We start from the raw sequence: 19,235 nt of genomic DNA, 5'->3' as shown, positions 1-19,235 counted from the left end.
AGCAGGATGATGATGTTCGGGCGCTCGGGTTAACCGAGCAAGGCGGGAAGATCCGAGGCTGACTCGGACCCGTGTAAAATGGGTGAAGTTCGGGGGGGGTTCGGATTCCGAGGAACCGAACCCGCTCATCACTAGTTTCTAGACATCAGTTGCATACCTCCCAACCGTCCCACTTTTAGCGGTCCTCGTTTTACAAGACAGAGCTCCTTCCCAGTCTCTCTTCTCTTTCTCCTCCCACCCTCTCTCTCTCTCTCTCTCTTTACTCCTCTCCTCGTCCCACTCTTTCTTTACCCTCCTCCCCCTCTTTCTCCTCTCCTCCTTCTTTTCCTGTCTTTCTCTTTTCTTCTTAACACCTCCTTTTCCTCCTCCTTTCTCCGTCTCCTCTCTCTCCTCCTCCTTCTCCCATATCTCTCTTCATATCATCCTCCTCCCTCCTTCTCTTCCCCTCTCTCACTTCCTCCCTCTTTCTTCTTCTCAACCTCTTTCTTCTCCTTCTCTCTCTTTTTCTCCACACTCCTCTTTCTCCCTATCTTCTCCTTTTCCTCCTCCTTGTCCTTTCTCCCACCTTATTCTTACTCTCTTATATTTTTACAGGCACTATCCATAGATCTGCCCCTATTACCTCTCAAAGTTTTCCCTCTCCTGTCCTCAGTTATATCTACTGTATACATTGATTGAGACTGACTTTACTTTCTGCCCCTATTGCCAAGGACAGCTCCTTCACCCATTATGTCCTATGCTTTGTGTTATATGTATAGTAATATAGGCACTACCCTTGCACCCTGCCCATATTGCCTCTCACAGTCCTCCCTCCCCTATCCTGTATACAGTATGTATACTAGAGACTGCCTGTTTCCTGCCCCTGTTGCCCCGCAAAGCCCCCCCCCCCCTCCTCTATCCCTGTCCTAGTTTAAGAACCTACAGTATATATATTTCTTCTATATAAGCTTTTATATATATTTTTTTTGTGGGGGGCGCAACATTTTTCATCTTGCCCTTGAAAACCCTAGTAACGCCTCTGCTCTTCATCCTACTTTCTCTTCATGTGACACCCTCTCCTTCAGCATGCTGCTGCCTGCCTCCCTTCTATGTGTGAAAGTCTGCACTCTTCCTCCCTGTAACTTTGTATTCCTCTTCACATGTGACAGCCTCTACGCCTGTTTCCCCCCTCTCTCCTCAGTGTATTGCAGCCTCTCCCACTTTCTTCTTTTCATTTCCCTATGCTTGTGGCTGACTCCCCTTTTGTATCCCTACCCACAGAGTAACAGCCCCTGCTCCTGTCAAGCATGGGGCTGTGCTTCTCCTGACATGCGTGCCATCCCCATGTGTTGTCAGCAAGGGAGGCAGACAGCATAGTCTGCCTCTACTGTATACAGCTCAGGAGTCCGTATGGAACAGCAAGTTAGTGTAATGAATGTGGATAGGGGTTTATAGACTACTCAATTATCAGGGAGAGCTATTGACCATATGCCTTTCTAGGCCGTTGTCCTAATGGGGCAGCTCAGAGGTCCCATATGTATTTTTTTTTCTTTTACAGTACATTTTTTTGTACATTTTCGTCAGGGAGATGGCCAGTCTGTGGTCAGTTGAATGAACTTCCCTGTCCCTCCCCTATTGAGACTGTGCAGTCTTTTGTTGCAGTGCATAACCCCTACCTAGTCTCCGATGGCTCCGCCCCCTCACAATCCGTGACGGGACCCAGCCACCTCCATACTCACTATGGTGTCATGCTGTTCTGTTGCAGCAGCACAGAAATAACTCACAAGAATGGGGGTAATTCAGAGTTGATCACAGCAGCAAATTTGTAAGCAGTTGGGCAAAACCATGTGCACTGCAGGGGGGTGGGGGGCAGATATAACATTTGCAGAGAGAGTTAGATTTGGGTGGGTTATTTTGTTTCTGTGCAGGGTAAATACTGGCTGCTTTATTTTTACACTGCAATTTAGATTTCAGTTTGAACACACCCCACCCAAATCTAACTCTCTCTGCACATGTTATATCTGCCGCGCTGCCGTGCACAAGATTATGCCCAACTGCTAACAAAGTTGCTGCTGCGATCAACTCTGAATTATCCCCAATGTACAATGCCAAGTTATTGAGGGCCAAGGAAGGGACAAGGGGGAGGGCCCGGGACTGAGCCGCCAGTGCTTATTTTCTTGTAGTTAATTGAACTTTTATTGAAGGAAAATTGTATAATTCAACTGTGTGACATAGTTTGTTCAAATATGTGTCAGCATAAAGTACTGCTTTTTTTTTTTCCCTTTTTTCCCTTTGATCAAAGATCTTGCAGGTGACCAATTTCCTCACCATGGCGTCTCTTTCTGATATGAATGATGGACCTGCTCTGCAGATCGCAATATGGTATATTTGCTAGTTTAAACCACTATCCTACTCTTAGACCTTTGCTGCAAGACATTTGCTTAAAGGTTGCCTTCACTTTTAATTTTTGTTTTGGTCAAATCCCAAATTTTCCCTTTTTGTCATATGGGGCTAAATTTACTATGCAACAGCAATCAATACTCTCTCTCCCCACCCCCAAGTGTCGGCGGTGTCTACAAAGTCGGAAGGGGGAGCACCGGGTCCTGGGCCCCTCCAACAGGACCGGGCCCAGGTAAAGGGTACCCGCTCCCCCCGACACACACACACTCTGCGCAACTGGAGACAACATAGGGATGCTCAGGGTTTCCGAAGGCCCATCCAGTCACCGCTGACGTGTGTGTTCTCCCCCCCCCCCCCCCGTCCTTTCGTATCACAGCAGCAACCTTTGTGTCTCCCCCCTCCCTCCATACCTGGATCTTCTCCTTGCTCCTTCTTAAGGCAGTTGCAGGCTCCTCACACACTGTTCTTCAGTGCGCGTGACATCACATATGCAGTGCAGATAAGGATTTTTTTTTTTACAGTGCCAGGAGTGATCCCTGTCTCTCTTTGCCTGTGCCCTGCTACTTAGTCCAGCGGTGCAGGCATGGAGCCTGGTCACAATCACCAAACTTAATTTCTCAGGGAGAGCTCTGACTAGGGTGCCCCTGAGAGAGGGGGGCCCGGGGATACTCGCCTTCTGTGCCACCCCCCTAAATCCGGCCCTGGCCTACCCTCTAAAGCCTACCACCACCACAGCATGCTTCTGACTCATCACAGGGTTTCCTACTTTAGGTCTCCGACCGTCCAGGTGGCCACTCAAATCCGGGACCCCCCCCCCCCCCCCCCCACACACACACACACACACACACACACCTCACCCCCCTCTCCAGCTGTAGCCCTGTCTCTATGGAGGAAAGGGTACCTAGAAACACTGTGGAATGGTAAAACAAAGCTGCCTGTAAATGGCAGATGAGTATAGACATTATTGCTAGTAGAGTGTCACTGTTGGTTTGGAATTCTGAAAAATGCCAGTCTTTAAATTGGAACATCTCAATGGAAAGGTTTTCATTATCCTTGTATGCTTGTTAAGTTACTTATCTTTTAAAATGTGATATCACTGTAAAATTTGTACTAAACAAATTATACTAACAGATTTAACATTATAATATACCAATTGTGAGCTCTTCAATATAATCTGAATTCTAGTGTACTGTTCTGATATGGCAAATCACTTTTATAAATTTAACCTGCCATCAGTTTTGCTTCTCTCTACAAAACATTTACAAAAAAACATGTATTTCCTTCACATAAGATAAAGAATTGAATTAGGCTTGGTTGCTAAATACATATTTTAATAATTGATTATCTGGGATTGCTTTGCAAATAATTTGTGTTCACTAAATTAATTTATGATTGCATATTCTGCAGTTTATATGGACACAATGTAAAATAAATTATATACTGTATATCATTTGAAAAAAGAGCTAGTTCATATTTTGTTTGAAACGCGGTTGTGCATGTAGAATTACTGAATAAAAATAACCAACAGATGGCACTCTTGTAAAAGGACACGAGTAAAGTGACAAAATCCATATCACCTTTCTGAATAAAGGAACTCATTCTTCTTGTTACTAACGTAATCAAAAAGATATAAATATTACATTTGTCTATACAGCATGTGTTTTTAACTAATGTGCTTCTTATAGTTAGCTCTTATTTAAACATCAATTCATCCTCTATTATTTAGATAAGGACATTTTCCATTTTACGTGTGAACCGATCTCCCCAAAGCCTCATTACATTAATGTTCGTAGGGTGTCAGAGCTTTGCTATTAATTAAGGATAATGTGACTGGCTGTAGGAGTGGGCATTTAGTTAGGGGAAACTGTTGCACTGGGATATAGTTAAGGCCTGAGGAAAGGACGGTGACTATTAAGCCTGCTAAGGCACTGACTGTTCGTTAGACTCAATTTGTCAAGAGAAAACCAGTAGTTGCATAAAATGTAATGCAGTCTCTTTATTGTATCTATGTAGATGTATGCCTCCAGGATAAATTTGGTTTCATCGATAGTAGTACATGTATCCTTCATTAAAATCTAATTAAGAAGGATTTGGTGCCATCCCTAAGGGAATTTAAGGGTCAACATTTGCTGTTTTACCACTGCACAGGGACGCTGGGTTTGGGCTGAGATAAACAGAGATATTATTGTGTTACAGTATGTAACTACAGCGAGCAACTACACTATATGTAATAGTTCGATCCTCATTTTTCTTGTACTATATGCAGGCAAGAATTTGAGGCATATGTTCCTTTGGAAAGGGTTCTAAACAGGGTGCTCCAAATTTATACTTACCTTGAGGCAGATTATGACTAGAATCTGCTATGATAATACCATACTCTAAGTTTGTGGTTCATCGCATGGATTCTCTGAAGAATAAAACACCCTCCTACATCACACCCATGTCCTGGTGCAGAGGTTCTCAAAGTCGGTCCTCAGGACCCCACACAGTGCATGTTTTCCAGGTCATCAGTGGATTTTTAAAATCATGGAAAATGTGAACTGTGTGGCGTCCTGAGGACAGAGTTTGAAGACCACTGTCCTAGCAAAATGGGCCAGATGGACTATGGTGAAGCAATTCTCTGCAGCAACTGTCATCATAGCCCTATGTTTTGCAAAACTGTATCACCACAGTGACCAAATAAAGTAATTTCCCCACACCTCCCAGGGTCCAGCTTCATCTTGCCTGGAGGCCAGGGCATATTAAATGCAGACAAATATAGTAATAGCAGGCCAATTAACGAAGATATTAATGCAGAGAGAGAAATAAAAGATGTCATGGCCAACACATGCAGTTGCTTTACAAAAAGCTCCTAGCTGTAAGCAATCAATAGAACAATATTTACTGTATAGTCTCAGTCAAGAGCAGCCACTATGGGGTTTAGAGGTGATGCTGATTCATCCCTCCCTTCTGAGTCCACTCCACCACTTCCGCCTCTAAGGTTCCCTTTCTACCCGTAATTAGCAGGATTCTTCTCAGTGATCCAAGCTCAGAACAGGCCTCCTCTTTTCTGAGAATAGAGTCAGGGGGCCAGGAGGCTAGAGCGACATAAGGGGTGATTCAGAGGTGATTGTAGATGTGCGAAAAACGCACATCTACGATCACAATCTCTGAAATGCAGGGGGACACCCAGCACAGGGCTAGTCCGCCCCACATGCCAGGCCCTAAGTAACCCCCCCCCCCCAGCCCCGCACATGAGCGAAAGCATCGCACAACGGTGATGCTTTTGCACCTGCCACGTGACTCCCTGCCCTCACCCTCCATGTTTTCGGTCGCAGCGGATGCATGTGACAGCATGCAGCCGCCGCAGCCTGCCCCGCAAACGGTCGGACATGCCTGCATTGTCCGGACTGTGCCCCCCCCCAATGCCACCGACACACCCCGTCAACACACCCCACGACCACCTTTGCCTGTCAGACAGGGGCGATCGTACCAGTGCATCTCACATGTTCGCACGCGCAGTGCAGCTTCTGCGCGTGCATACACCTCACCAGACTGCGAACACTGCCGCTGCAGAGTTCTGAATTACCCCATTAGTCAGACCCCTACCCATAGTTTGCTATGTTGTGTAGTCATTTGAGTATTTCATCATTCATATACTTTGATACAGCCACTGATGTTGACCTTTTTAGTGTAGGATGAACAGCTACATCATGGCAACATTAGTGCTGCTGGACAATTGCCACATTTACCATCCAGCCAGGGCCAGTGCAACCAGTGGGCAAACCTATAAATATATACTTACATACATACATATGTTACAGAATTTTTTACAAATGGGTAAAACAGCAATACCTATTCTCACAGTCTATTTCACTAGTTAAAAATATACACAGAGGGTAGTATCTTCACTTTGATTTTCTACCAATGATTGCCGTAGGGTAAAAGATGTAGAGGTCCAGTGGTATGGAGTGGCCTGAGAGGGAAAGGTTTAAGGCATGCCCGTGTAGTGCCTCACATTGCTCAGCCAAATTCACAGTCACAATAGCCTTGATCCTCTGTGCTAAAAGTCCCTCAGGCAGTATGTGAATAGCTATGTATTTGGAGTACTTTGTCAAGCTGGGGTAACAAGTAGAACCCCAACTCAGCAGAGTTATAACTCTTCCTACTGGGACCCATTGCTTGTTCTTGGCAGCAATACTGCTAATCATCATAGTTAATGGGGACCAAGAGCCCACCAGCTTGGCTAGTGCAATAAATTAGCTCTGTGATTAGAGAGGTGACGATAAGTGCATTCATCTCCTTTGCTTTTTACAAACTGGACTTGCACAGTGTTGGGCGACTCAGACCGAAGGTGCAAGTCTGTCATTAATTGTTGGTAATCCATCAACATATGTCAGCTTAATACCATGTTAGTAAAGGTGTGTACATACGGTGCGATATGCACTTAACTTTTCTTACGATTTTGACTATATAGTAAAAATCATAAGGATAGTGCATATTGCATCGTGTGTACACAGCTTGCGATGCCGATACGCTGTCCCGCGGGATCGGCATTGCAAGCAAAAATAGACTGTGCAGGCAAGTCAATTTTGACTATCTCGTGGAATAGATAGTCAAAATTGTCACTTAGCCAAAATCGGTATCGCAAGCTCAGTCATTTTTGCTTGCGATACCGACCATAGCCCGAATCTCACCGTGTGTGTGCACCCTAACAGTTACTGAAGCAAAGACAAGACATGGGTTATATATATATATATATATATATATATATATATATATATATATATATATACATACAGACATGAAAGATATAGCGCAGGTCGATACAGTCTGGAGTGTTAACGCATATGAAATAGATGAATATATTTCAAAGTGGAACCGCAGCTACTCAATAGTCGCTCAAAGAAGCACTAGAACCTCCTGTGAAACCTCAGGACCGCTGCTCCCCTTCAAACAATCCGAACTCCACCGGAGAGAAACATCTGTCAATAGAACATATATAGGGGCGCTCCATAGTGCATAAACCTTTTTTTATTTTAAAAACACAAAGTACTTAAAACAAATGTTTTACATTCGTACCAGACAGCAACCAGTGTGGCCTGGTTACCACGTGATTCCACAAACAATCACCGGACAATCACGTGGTAACCAGCCCACACTGGTTGCCGTCTGGTACGAATGTAAAACATTTGTTTTAAGTACTTTGTGTTTTTAAAATAAAAAAAGGTTTATGCACTATGGAGCGCCCCCTATATATGTTCTATTGACAGATATATATATACAGGTTGAGTATCCCTTATCCAAAATGCTTGGGACCAGAGGAATTTTGGATATCGGATTTTTCCGTATTTTGGAATAATTGCATACCATAGTGAGATATAATGGTGATGGGACCTAAATATAAGCACAGAATGCATTTATGTTTAATATACACCTTATACACACAGCCTGAAGGTCATTTTAGACAATATTTTTTATAACTTTGTGCATTAAACAAAGTGTGTCTACATTCACACAATTCATTTATGTTTCATATACACCTTATACACACAGCCTAAAGGTCATGTAATACAATATTTTTAATAACTTTGTGTATTAAACAAAGTTTGTGTACATTGAGCCATCAAAAAACAAAGGTTTCACTATCTCACTCTCACTCAAAAAAGTCCGTATTTCGGAATATTCCGTATTTCGGAATATTTGGATATGGGATATTCAACCTGTATATATATATATATATATATATATATGAAACGAAATAGAGGAGATGGCGCCAAGGGAGTTATATCAACGCCCTACCTAAAAACGGACCCTTACAGTACTCTCCGGATAAATTACGTCAGATAACAAATACTAACATAAAAATTTATTAAAACAACATATAAACCCGACACAAATGTTCATAAGTATACAGAGTTGATACATTTACATTTGTCGCACAATTTGAACAATCAGTTTGTAGTGATGAGGAAAAAGCGTAGATATATCACTACGATTTCCTCCTTCTCCTTATTGTAGATTCGGAGGTAACATCAGATAATAGATAGATAAATAACCCAACGCGTTTCGTCTTGTTCCAAGACTTCATCAGGGGTAAAATCTCTTCATTTCAGAACATATTGTCAGCACATAAAAGGTCATTCAAAGATGTATGAACAACGTTTCAATATTTCAATGGGACTTGATTGATACAGCGAGGACCATACCTCATATATCATCAGCTTGAGTCTGACATTCAGATATTCGAATATGGGGAAGATTCATATGTGTATAGAATCTAACTGGTTCGCAAGCATAAGGAACCTCGTCGGTCAGCAGCTTGAACCTGACACTCAGAGACTCAGGAGTGAAGGCAATTCAAATGGGTATAATGTCTAACCAATTTAGAACACGTGGTAGACCCTCCAGTGGTGCAGTGCTGACAGCCAAGTCTCTGTATACAGAGACTTGGCTGTCAGCACTGCACCACTGGAGGGTCTACCACGTGTTCTAAATTGGTTAGACATTATACCCATTTGAATTGCCTTCACTCCTGAGTCTCTGAGTGTCAGGTTCAAGCTGCTGACCGACGAGGTTCCTTATGCTTGCGAACCAGTTAGATTCTATACACATATGAATCTTCCCCATATTCGAATATCTGAATGTCAGACTCAAGCTGATGATATATGAGGTATGGTCCTCGCTGTATCAATCAAGTCCCATTGAAATATTGAAACGTTGTTCATACATCTTTGAATGACCTTTTATGTGCTGACAATATGTTCTGAAATGAAGAGATTTTACCCCTGATGAAGTCTTGGAACAAGACGAAACGCGTTGGGTTATTTATCTATCTATTATCTGATGTTACCTCCGAATCTACAATAAGGAGAAGGAGGAAATCGTAGTGATATATCTACGCTTTTTCCTCATCACTACAAACTGATTGTTCAAATTGTGCGACAAATGTAAATGTATCAACTCTGTATACTTATGAACATTTGTGTCGGGTTTATATGTTGTTTTAATAAATTTTTATGTTAGTATTTGTTAATTGACGTAATTTATCCGGAGAGTACTGTAAGGGTCCGTTTTTAGGTAGGGCGTTGATATAACTCCCTTGGCGCCATCTCCTCTATTTCGTTTCATATTTTCACACATTTAGTTCCTCCTAACAGGGAACTTAGAGGATACAGGCAGCCATATAATTAATTAATGTTAGTGTTTTATTTGAAATAGCGCAGTGGGAGAGTAATTCTTGTCATATATATATATATATATATATATATATATAATGACGGCACTCGGAGACATCCATATTTGCAAAAAAACGTACTGTATTGGTCTAGTTACTGTCTCTCTGTGTGGTCCTGAGGACGGGGTGCTGTCCCCGAAAGTACTAGGCCAATACAGTACGTTTTTTGCAAATATGGATGTCTCCGAGTGCCGTCGTTATATGGTATTATTGTGTCTTGGATTCTGAGCACCAGAGCAAGCTGTTTTTGAGGAATGTGAGGGCCGGCATTTGGTGGACGTTTATATATATATATATATATATATATATATATATATATTAGTAGTAAGTTGTCCTTTTTGTTTGTCTGTTCGTTCTGGCATTACGCAAAAACTTCTGGATGAATTTGGATGGGGTTTTCACTATTGGATAGCTTAGTGACCTAGAGAGAGACTGAGCTTTGTGTTATCTCGATGTGACATCAGAGATGAGCAATAAAGGAAAAAAACAATGCTTGACACTAAGGGCATGCAGTGTGCAGGCTCCTCAGGTCCAAATGGACTATATGTACATAAATATACATTTTTGAGGACAAATATACTTCTTGGGATTGTTTACGGACTATGGAGATGAAAAAAATGTATGGACTAGCCATGAATAAAACATGCTTTTTAAAAAAAATTAATTCACAGACTAATGATTTCAAATGACAAATTCCTTAGTATACACACATCATGTATTGGTATTAAAATTGTCTCATAGCTAAAAACACAATATATCTGAGAACGGTATACCCTCAGGGCAATATATGTTTAGCCTATTGAGGTGCCCAACCTAGCTGGTGTTAAATATCTCTTTTAAATAGATGATATTTAGGGAGCTGTGTGAAATCGAAGTATACAGCAAACACAAGCTTTAAAAGCAGCTTTGCCGGGTAATATTAAGGGTTAGTTATATATATCGCCTTGATGCATTTACATCAAGGATAAACATGCAATTTCACAACAGGGGCTTTCAGAAACATTTATGACAAGAAAAGCAGAAAAGAAAAAGTTATTATTCTTTTTACTTTCTGCTTTTTCCCCTCTAAAATCAATAATCACTTAATGGCATGTTCCACCTGCGCAATGTGGCCTTCACCTCCATTAGAGAGCTACTTCTGCCAACAATTAATAACTGCTTGAACACAATATACACAACATGACTTAGAAAAACTGTTACCTGAATAACCTTGTGTCCTCAGAGTGGATTAAAACAGTGTTACAAGTGCAGTCACCCAGCATGTTTATTATTATAAGTTTTTGTTGATTCTCTGTTTTATTATTTTATTTTAAAGATGGCATTTTTATGCATCTATTATTGTATTATTCAGAAACAGACTCAGTAACTTGCTGATATATTGGAGAGTTGACTATATAGTCGTTTTTGTTGTTACCATAGTGCTTATTTTATTATTTGTGCAAAGACAATCACTTTCGTTATAAAAGAGCTTGCAACCTATTCACATGAAGAAACTAAATACATTCAGTAAAATAGCTGCTTAACTGAAATGAGAAAAGTCACTTTTTGTAATGGTGACATATTATAGTAACATTAGTAGGTAACAGAATATCAACTGGCTTCCCCCGTGCATTCCACTACAATTACATGAGCACTAATTACTTATATAAAATATGTACTGAATATAAATCAGTGATAGGCAGCCTGATACACTTCAAGGGGTATGGTATGTTAGATAGACTAGAATTATAGGCCCTACACACTGGCCGATCCGCCGCCGAGCTGCCCAACGGCGGATACGGCCGACAGGCGACCCGGCGGCGAGGGGGCAGTGACGGGGGGAGTGAAGTTTCTTCACTCCCCCCGTCACCCGGCTGCATTGAAGTGCAGGCCAATATGGACGAGATTGTCCATATTGGCCTGCATGTACAGCCGACTGGGGACCAGCGATGAACTAGCGCGGGGACGTGCATCGTTCATCGCTGGAGCCTCCACACTGCACGATATGAACGTTATCTCGTTCATTAATGAACGAGATCGTTCATATCGTGCAGTCATGTCGGCCAGTGTGTAGGGCCTATCAGGTTGGCAGTGTCTAGGTCGACCACTACTGGTCGACAGTAAGTAGGTCAGCATGGTTTCTAGGTAGACAGGGACTCTAGGTCGACATGAAAAAAGGTCGACATGAGTTGTTTTTTAAATTTGGTGTCATTTTCTTTGTAGAGTGAACGGGAACCCCAATTAGTGCACCATGTCCCCTCGCATGGCTCGCTTCGCTCCCAATTGTAGTCCACGTGGATCGTAAAGTATGAAAAAGTTCAAAAAATTTAAAAAAGTGAAAAACCCACGTCGACCTTTTGTCATGTCGACATAGCACATATCAACCTAGAGTCCCTGTCGACCAAGAAACCATGTCGACCTACTTACTGTCGACCAATAGTGGTCGACCTAGACATTGTCGACCGAAATCTTGTCGACCTAGAGACCGGATTCCACTTCAAGTGCCGTAACCGTGTGGCCCTCTAACCTTCAAAAGGGCTGCAATTACCCATAGGGGCCTATTTATTAAAGTATATTTGCAGCATACCTGAAAAAACACCTGCACATGGAGGATACCCGCAAATATTAAGTATCCCCAAGATGTAACAAGGTGGGACCCTGCAGTCACTCCATTTCCGATTGCAGCTGTAGCCCCCTAGGTTTTCTAGGGGGGGAGGGGCTGCTGTGCTGCCAGATTTACCAAGCTCCGGAATGCATCTAACGCTATCTCCAGATGGTGTTAACCTATAGTAGCCTATGGGCTACCCTTCGCAGTATTTTTTGTGAGGGATCCAAATGATCCCTCCCCTTTGGCAACGGGATTGTTGGACAGCCTCCTATTTTAACCTCTGAGACTCACCAATGGTACGTCTATTCAAAGATTCCTGTACAAGCCAGTTGTGGCAACAATTCATTTTTATATCCGAGGGCAGACCACTGATTAATAATAATAATAATAATAAATACGCCCTTTAAACTCAGTAGTAAGTTAGATTAATACACGTGATTAATGTAAGTGATGGGATCCGCTCAAACACCGACGCTGGAATCCCGACACTTATCAGAATGCCAGCGCTGGCATTCCGAATGAGCTTGCCACCGAAGAGGTAAGCGACGGGTAGGGGAGGTTAGGTTTCGACTGTGGGGGGAGGGTTAGGCTGTGGGGAGGGGATGTTAGGTTTAGGTACCACCGGAGAGGGTTAGGCTGCAGGGGGAGAGGGTTAGGTTTAGGCTGCAGTAAGGGAGGGTTAGGGGGTGAGGGTACCTTGTGTGTCGGGATTCTAAACAGAGGGATGCCACGGTATTTTGACAGCCAGCAGAATCCGACCGCCGGCATTTCAGCCCCAACCCATGAGAGACATCTATCTAATAAATGTACCGGCAGGCCTTTGAAACAAGCAATACACGGTATAACAAACAAATACAGACACAGATTTATCAAGCCTTGGAGTGAGATAAATTGCAGAGTGATAAAGTACCATCCAATCAGCTCCTGTCATTTTTCAAACATAGCCTGTAACATGGCAGTTATGAGCTGATTGCCTGGTACTTTATCACCATGCACTTTATCACTCTCCATGTTGATAAATGGGGCCCACAGTATGACAACAAAGCAGGAAGAAGCTAGAGGCTGCAAGTGACGGGTTGAAGGGGAATTCTGCCTCAGAGACGCCTGTTGCCCATAAATGGTAGAGTGACCCAATTTCCCTGCTATACGTCACCTAAATATGGCAAATACATTGCATTAGGCTATGGTTATCTGAATGGAGCTCCCTTTGATTTTCATAACAGATCCTGGGATAAGAGGAAGACTTGGGGATGGGTACCTGGGGATAGATGGGTAATGAGTAACTTTGTAAGTTCTGTAACCACATGGCTGCCAGAGTGGCAGCTACAGAGGGTTTATCTGGGCATCGCGCTGCCACCTGATCTGTCCATCACGCTGTGGCCCTGCCCCCGGTCCCGGCGCCGGCCTGCCTTGTGCTCATTTTATTATTCCGCCTCAACAATCAGAGAAGGGATTGGGCTGGGAGGAGCCAGAGCGGCGGCAGCAGCAGCAGCAGCAGCAGCAGCAGCAGCGAGCTGGGCTGAGAGCTCCGTCACTAACACATGTCAGCAGCAGCAGAAGAGGGCTACAGAGAGGGAGAGAGCTGCAGCAACCGGGAGCTCAGCGCACACAGACAGCAGCAGCGGTAACCTTGGGCCTCCAGCTCTCCGCCAGCAGCCCGTCTCCTATCTGACGTCCCATCGTGAGAGCTTCGCCCTTTCCACCGGTGCAGCCGGCCACAGAGGAGATATCCAGGACTTGATCCGCGGTCGGGTGGAAACTTGCAGCTGGGCATCAGCGGGGATAGGCGGGATCTGTGCCTAGGGAACTAACTGCACCTGGGATCGCAGAGCAGCGCTACCAGCAGCAGCAACTCCGGGACCTGTGCGTTCTCCTTACTGCACCCATCCCCACTGATCCGGCGGCGGCGGTGTGCCATAGAGAGCGAGAGGACGGCAGAGGTAAGCCAAGCTGGCTCTCCGGGGCTATTGCATGCACACTCCTGTGCGGGCTGCATGTCCGGCTCCCTTCCTCATGTCCTGTCCTGGCCAGTCTTCCTGTGCCCACGTCTCCTGCCCCACCTATGGGTATCAGGGCTGCCGCTGGCAAGGATCGGCCACTTGCTCCCCAGAGTCCCGGTGCCCCTGCCTGCAGCCCCCGCACCTATGCCATGATGCCCTTGGTAGATATGTAGAGGATCGCATGAGAGAAATCGCTGTACAAGGGCGAACGCTGGCCCCCAGCCCCTCATCCCTCCTGCTCCCTATGGACAGGGCTGCTTGGCATGGCTTTACATTGGGAGATCGCCTCCCTTCCCTGCACAGGGGAACTGAGGAATCCCTGCTATAGGAAACAGTGGCAGAAAGATCAAAGTGGGCTCAACTTGTCTTTGTGTCCCGGACTGTTGCCTCATTACAGCCCAGCTTTGCATAAGAAGCTAGTTTTGGTATGAGAAATGAATGTCCCCCTCCTCATCAGAGATCTCCATTAGACAGGAGCCGTCGCCTTTGCCTCTAGCTGCCTTCCTCTCGCATCTCTAAATTGTCTGCCCAGATCATTTATGCAGCAGCTCTATTAAAGTTAAAAGGTTTTATTTCCTCAACTGCAGTGAAACTTGATGAGAGCTTTCCCTATAAGTTATCATGTGAGTCCTTTGCTGGTCAGTGCAGCAGGATTCATCTCTAGTAGATTTAATCAGCATTAAGGTATTGCTTGTCTTTAAGAGCTTTACTTAATGTGGTTACTGGATGCCTGGCACAGTGTCACGTTTCATTTATTTATTTTTTTATTTACCTTTCAGCCAGGATTGGGGCAGGTCGTAGACCGCCCTCCCTAAAGAAATTTGAAGCGAAGAGAAAAAAAAAAAAAAATGAAAACACTTGGTATGCTCTGGGCAGGAAATGCAGATTCATTTAGGGGTTGGAGATGAAATTGTTACCAAAAGCTATTCGTTGAGTAATGCATCAGATAAATCAATTTACATAAAGGTACGATGCATTCGGGTACATGAAGATAATGGCTTTTAGAGTGGTTCCGTTTCCCAAGCCCTAGTGTTTTGTTACATCTTAATAGGTACAGTTCTGATTATGGCAGATTATGTGGTTTATTTACTGTCCTTTGCAAAATGTCTTAGAACACTGCTGCCACCAACTTCACAGGCTGCAAACTTTCTATATTGTCATATAGAAAATAATCATTGTGGACCTGGGAATAATAATAGTGTCACATAACACCAAAGATTTTTTTAGAACCTTTTGACCCACTGACAGGTGATAGTTAAGATTCTAAAATCAGGTGGACATTTTCAGCGGCGATGAAAGATTTATGTTGGCCATAAAGTTTTAAGTGCTCTTCTTACCTGCCTACTGGAGTTTGTCTAGTCCTAACTCTAATGATGGTCCAAATAATTATAGTCATTTTGGTACAGGGGTCAAGAGGCCACTTGAAACCAGTTTGTCCCTGGCAGTATGTGCCATGTCTGCTGAGTGTATACACAAGGTGATTTTGCCATCCTGTTGACAGTCAGAAGTTGCTTCAGTTGTGTGACTTTTATCTGTCAGTGCATTCCTTCTGTAGGTGTAGATTCATTGCATTTAATTACTGATCAAGCACTGATTACTGTGACAACTGTTGTTTTGTGTAATAAATGAAAGGGCTTTCTTAAGTTTCATTCTGTTGAAGCCTAATTCCGTAGCGACATTCAGTGATTTGCTTGAAATCAAATTCTATTTCAGCTGATATGATAATGAGAAATTGAGTACAAAAGCACCATAACAGAACATATGAAAAACTGTCCCAACAAGTTTGTACCCCCCTTCTCTGTATGCATGGTGATTGATACTTTGTTACAAGTGTTTTGTTTGGACATGACCTGCCATAGACAAGAGACCTAAATAGTTTTAATAGCTTGCTCTTTAATCCTCTTTAGTAAACCAATAAAGTTATCACCTTTTCCTGTAATTATCTATCACTTTATCTTTAGCAAACACTGTACCACTACCCTTCATATCATAATTTGCCTTTGTATCTACCCAGAATCGTCAACCTTTCTTTACATTTCAAGGCTACTATTGTCATGCTGTCCTGACACAACTCCAGACAGTTACCAGACTATCAATAAGAAGATCTGGTGGGTGGTGGTAACTCTGAGGGAGATGGATCATTGACCCTAAACAAAATAAATAAGCACTTGCAGGTCTCTTAATTAGCTGGGTCTAACAGTTTGCTACTGTATTGAAAACCTGACCGCAATTTGAACAAAATCTAGAATAACTTTTTTTTTTTTTTTGCTCATCTTCTTCTCTTAGACCATGGTGAATCCAGGTAGTAGTGCTCAGCCTCCTCCGGTGACTGCTAGCACCCTCTCCTGGAAACGATGCGCTGGGTGCGGAGGGAAGATTGCAGACCGGTTCTTGCTGTATGCCATGGATAGCTACTGGCACAGTAGATGTCTTAAATGCTCTTGCTGTCAAGCTCAACTTGGGGAAATTGGCACTTCATGCTATACGAAGAGTGGGATGATCCTCTGCAGAAATGACTACATTAGGTTTGTGTCTGTTAAATGTTTTATGTCTGTTTTAAAATGCCAGGTATCTGAAAATCACGCATATGCCAGGAATCGAATGTTTACAATCCAGTCTTTTTCTAGCAATTAACATTTGCAGAACATGTACTGTGTGAGCCAAATCATGTGATAACATTCTATGCAAAGGTTCATCGTGAAATAAGTTAAATATTGCATGATTTTATCTGTACATAGTTTCAACTTCACACATGATTGGACATGCTGAATATCCTAATTACCAAACTGGTTTAGGCATCTTTTGCATTCCCTTCCTTAAGAAAAATGATAAATTTCCTGACTTCTGGATGTAATCATCCAAAGTAATAACCCATTAATTGCGCAAGATGTGTGCACAGATTAATTAGATGCCCATCATACTTCCTAATGTAATTTTAAAGATAGGAATCAATAAGGTAGTGTGGCTATGTGATCTTTCCAGGTGAAACCAAGCTTCTTAAGTCATTAAACTGAAAGGCATTTGAAGGATTACATATTTAATTTAAGTGAACGGTTTAATACACTGATGCACCTGGGTGTCCTGTACTTTTAAATTATGTCCGATTCAGGATTATTTTATTCCATAAATAACAAATTTGGAGATCAAATAAAAGCAAAAATAAAAAAAAATATTATTCTATCAAAAGGAGGCGTATGGTTTAGTTGAGAATAATTGTGCTGGGGAAACTGCTTGAATTGTCTAACCAGAAGCACTTTTTATCTAATTGTTAAAGACTTTATATATGCCATAGGTTAAGTTTAAGCACACTTTACAATCCATTTAGTTTTAAAATGATGGAGTCCATATACTATAGCCTATGTCCTGTAGAACCCCAGTGTCCTCAATCAGCTAAATAGAAGTAATATGCTGGTGAAAAGGCCATTGAGGGATTGGAACATTAATTTCACTAAGTGTTTTTTTTTCTTTTTTTTTTTCCCCTGACTTTAAATGTTAGAAAATCAGCACATGCTGTAACAAACCAGTTCCTATTTTATACCTCTCTCCACGTCTGCAAGAGCAACTGTAAGGTTGACATAATTTTAATTAAATTGAGCAGAACATGGGGAAGAGCCATTTGTTTGAAGTGGAAAAAAATGACACCACTGTCCCAATGCCCTCTCATGCTACAGATGCATCTGACAATAAACACCATTCAGCAGAAAGTAACTTCTGCTTATTACTAATTAGAGTTTGTTGCTGTGTTATCCTCGGGGCATATTCATCAAACGTGTGTTGTTTGGTGTGGTTTTTTTTTTTTTTTCTCCATCTTAAAATGGGCAGAAGATTTGTATAAAACAAGATGGTTCTGTTGCGCTGTTTACTCAATGTATGACATGTCTGAGGAAGCCTGCTATGTCGGGCAACTAACTGGGTGCTATCGGGCATAAAATACTTGAACCTAATATTTTACAATAATTATTTAATCTGAGCTAAAGTGTAAACCTTTTACTAATGAACTTTTAGAACGATGGATAAGGCAAATATATGGTAACGTGGTGGCTATGGTGCTGTCAGCCACAGTGGAGAAGCTTCACGTCGGGTGTTTTGGCCTTAACGGCGGCTTGCCTTATAGAGTGTCCAAGTACAAAGGTAGAGGGCTGGACAAAATGTCTATGGAGAGTTTGATGTGAGGCTATGATTGTGCCTTTGAAATGCACCTTCTGAGGAAGACCAAACAAAGTGCTTCAGCTGTCCCCTTCGTTTTAAGCATGAGGGGGGCCAGAATCCTCCTCTTCCATTAATGAAAGTGCTTTTGGTGGGAGACTGACATGCAGCTTACAATCATAGATTCAAGATAAAACAGCCTGACAGTGAATACACACAATTAAAAGCTTTAATTAGTGACTCCTCCATTTTCTTTTAGTCCTGATAGGTTTTATCTAATGAGATCTGGGCCCTGGCTTAGATCTGCTCGGAATGACGTGTCCGAAATGAATGAGAGCTGCATCGCAAACAAAACATTTAATTAACAAAATTGGCCTGTAAGAGAGGGGATTATTAACCAGGGCTGAGGATTCAGACTGTTAAAGGGCCAGAGTGTGATCACTGGGAAACATTAAAAGGATTTGGCGAGATGTTGATGTGATTAGACAATCTTTGATTCTGCAGATCCCTAAACATTGCTGCTTTGCAATCGTACATTGCATTTTGCCCACAAAATATAAAACAGGGTAGAAGCAATTCACCTGCATCTCTACTGTACTATAGGATTCTGGTGATGGCCCTTTGCCATCAATTCTGACAGTTTAGAGCCTGTTGTGTTATTGTCCCAACACTTTGCAGGAGGGTTGCTGCGTTAACCCTTATGCGATAACGCAAGCTTAATATGCTGTTTACAGCTGGCCATGATCACCCCCAGGACACATGAGTTTCAGGTTATTTACATATTGTGGTTCCCAAACCACAAAGTTATGTTCTCGTTGAAGAAACCTCTACTCAGACATGGTCCACTGAGGACGGTTTGGACATCCCTGGATAAATAAGTAACAGTATTTTAGCCGGCTGACATGAG

At 42.7% G+C, this 19,235-nt stretch overlaps 1 protein-coding gene across 3 annotated transcripts in view; it reads left to right on the top strand.

The window, feature by feature from the left end:
- Window positions 1–19,235, top strand: part of LMO4 (LIM domain only 4) — an 82,475-nt gene that overhangs the window by 37,501 nt on the left and 25,739 nt on the right. Inside the window, exons 3-4 of one of the 3 annotated variants that reach the window (XM_063939954.1) lie at window positions 2,282–2,361; window positions 16,469–16,707. In XM_063939954.1, the coding sequence (XP_063796024.1) occupies window positions 2,359–2,361; window positions 16,469–16,707 (242 nt within the window). In that variant the 5' untranslated portion in view covers window positions 2,282–2,358. Of the gene's footprint in view, window positions 1–2,281; window positions 2,362–13,613; window positions 14,123–16,468; window positions 16,708–19,235 lie in introns of those variants that run through there. The other 2 variants (XM_063939955.1, XM_063939956.1) reach the window with 2 other exon arrangements.

This window comes from Pseudophryne corroboree, chromosome 9, assembly GCF_028390025.1.
Source record: "Pseudophryne corroboree isolate aPseCor3 chromosome 9, aPseCor3.hap2, whole genome shotgun sequence".
In the NCBI taxonomy this organism is placed as follows: Eukaryota; Metazoa; Chordata; class Amphibia; order Anura; family Myobatrachidae; genus Pseudophryne; species Pseudophryne corroboree.
The sequence above is the reverse complement of the archived record's forward strand: the minus strand, read 5'-3'. Positions and strand labels throughout refer to the sequence as shown.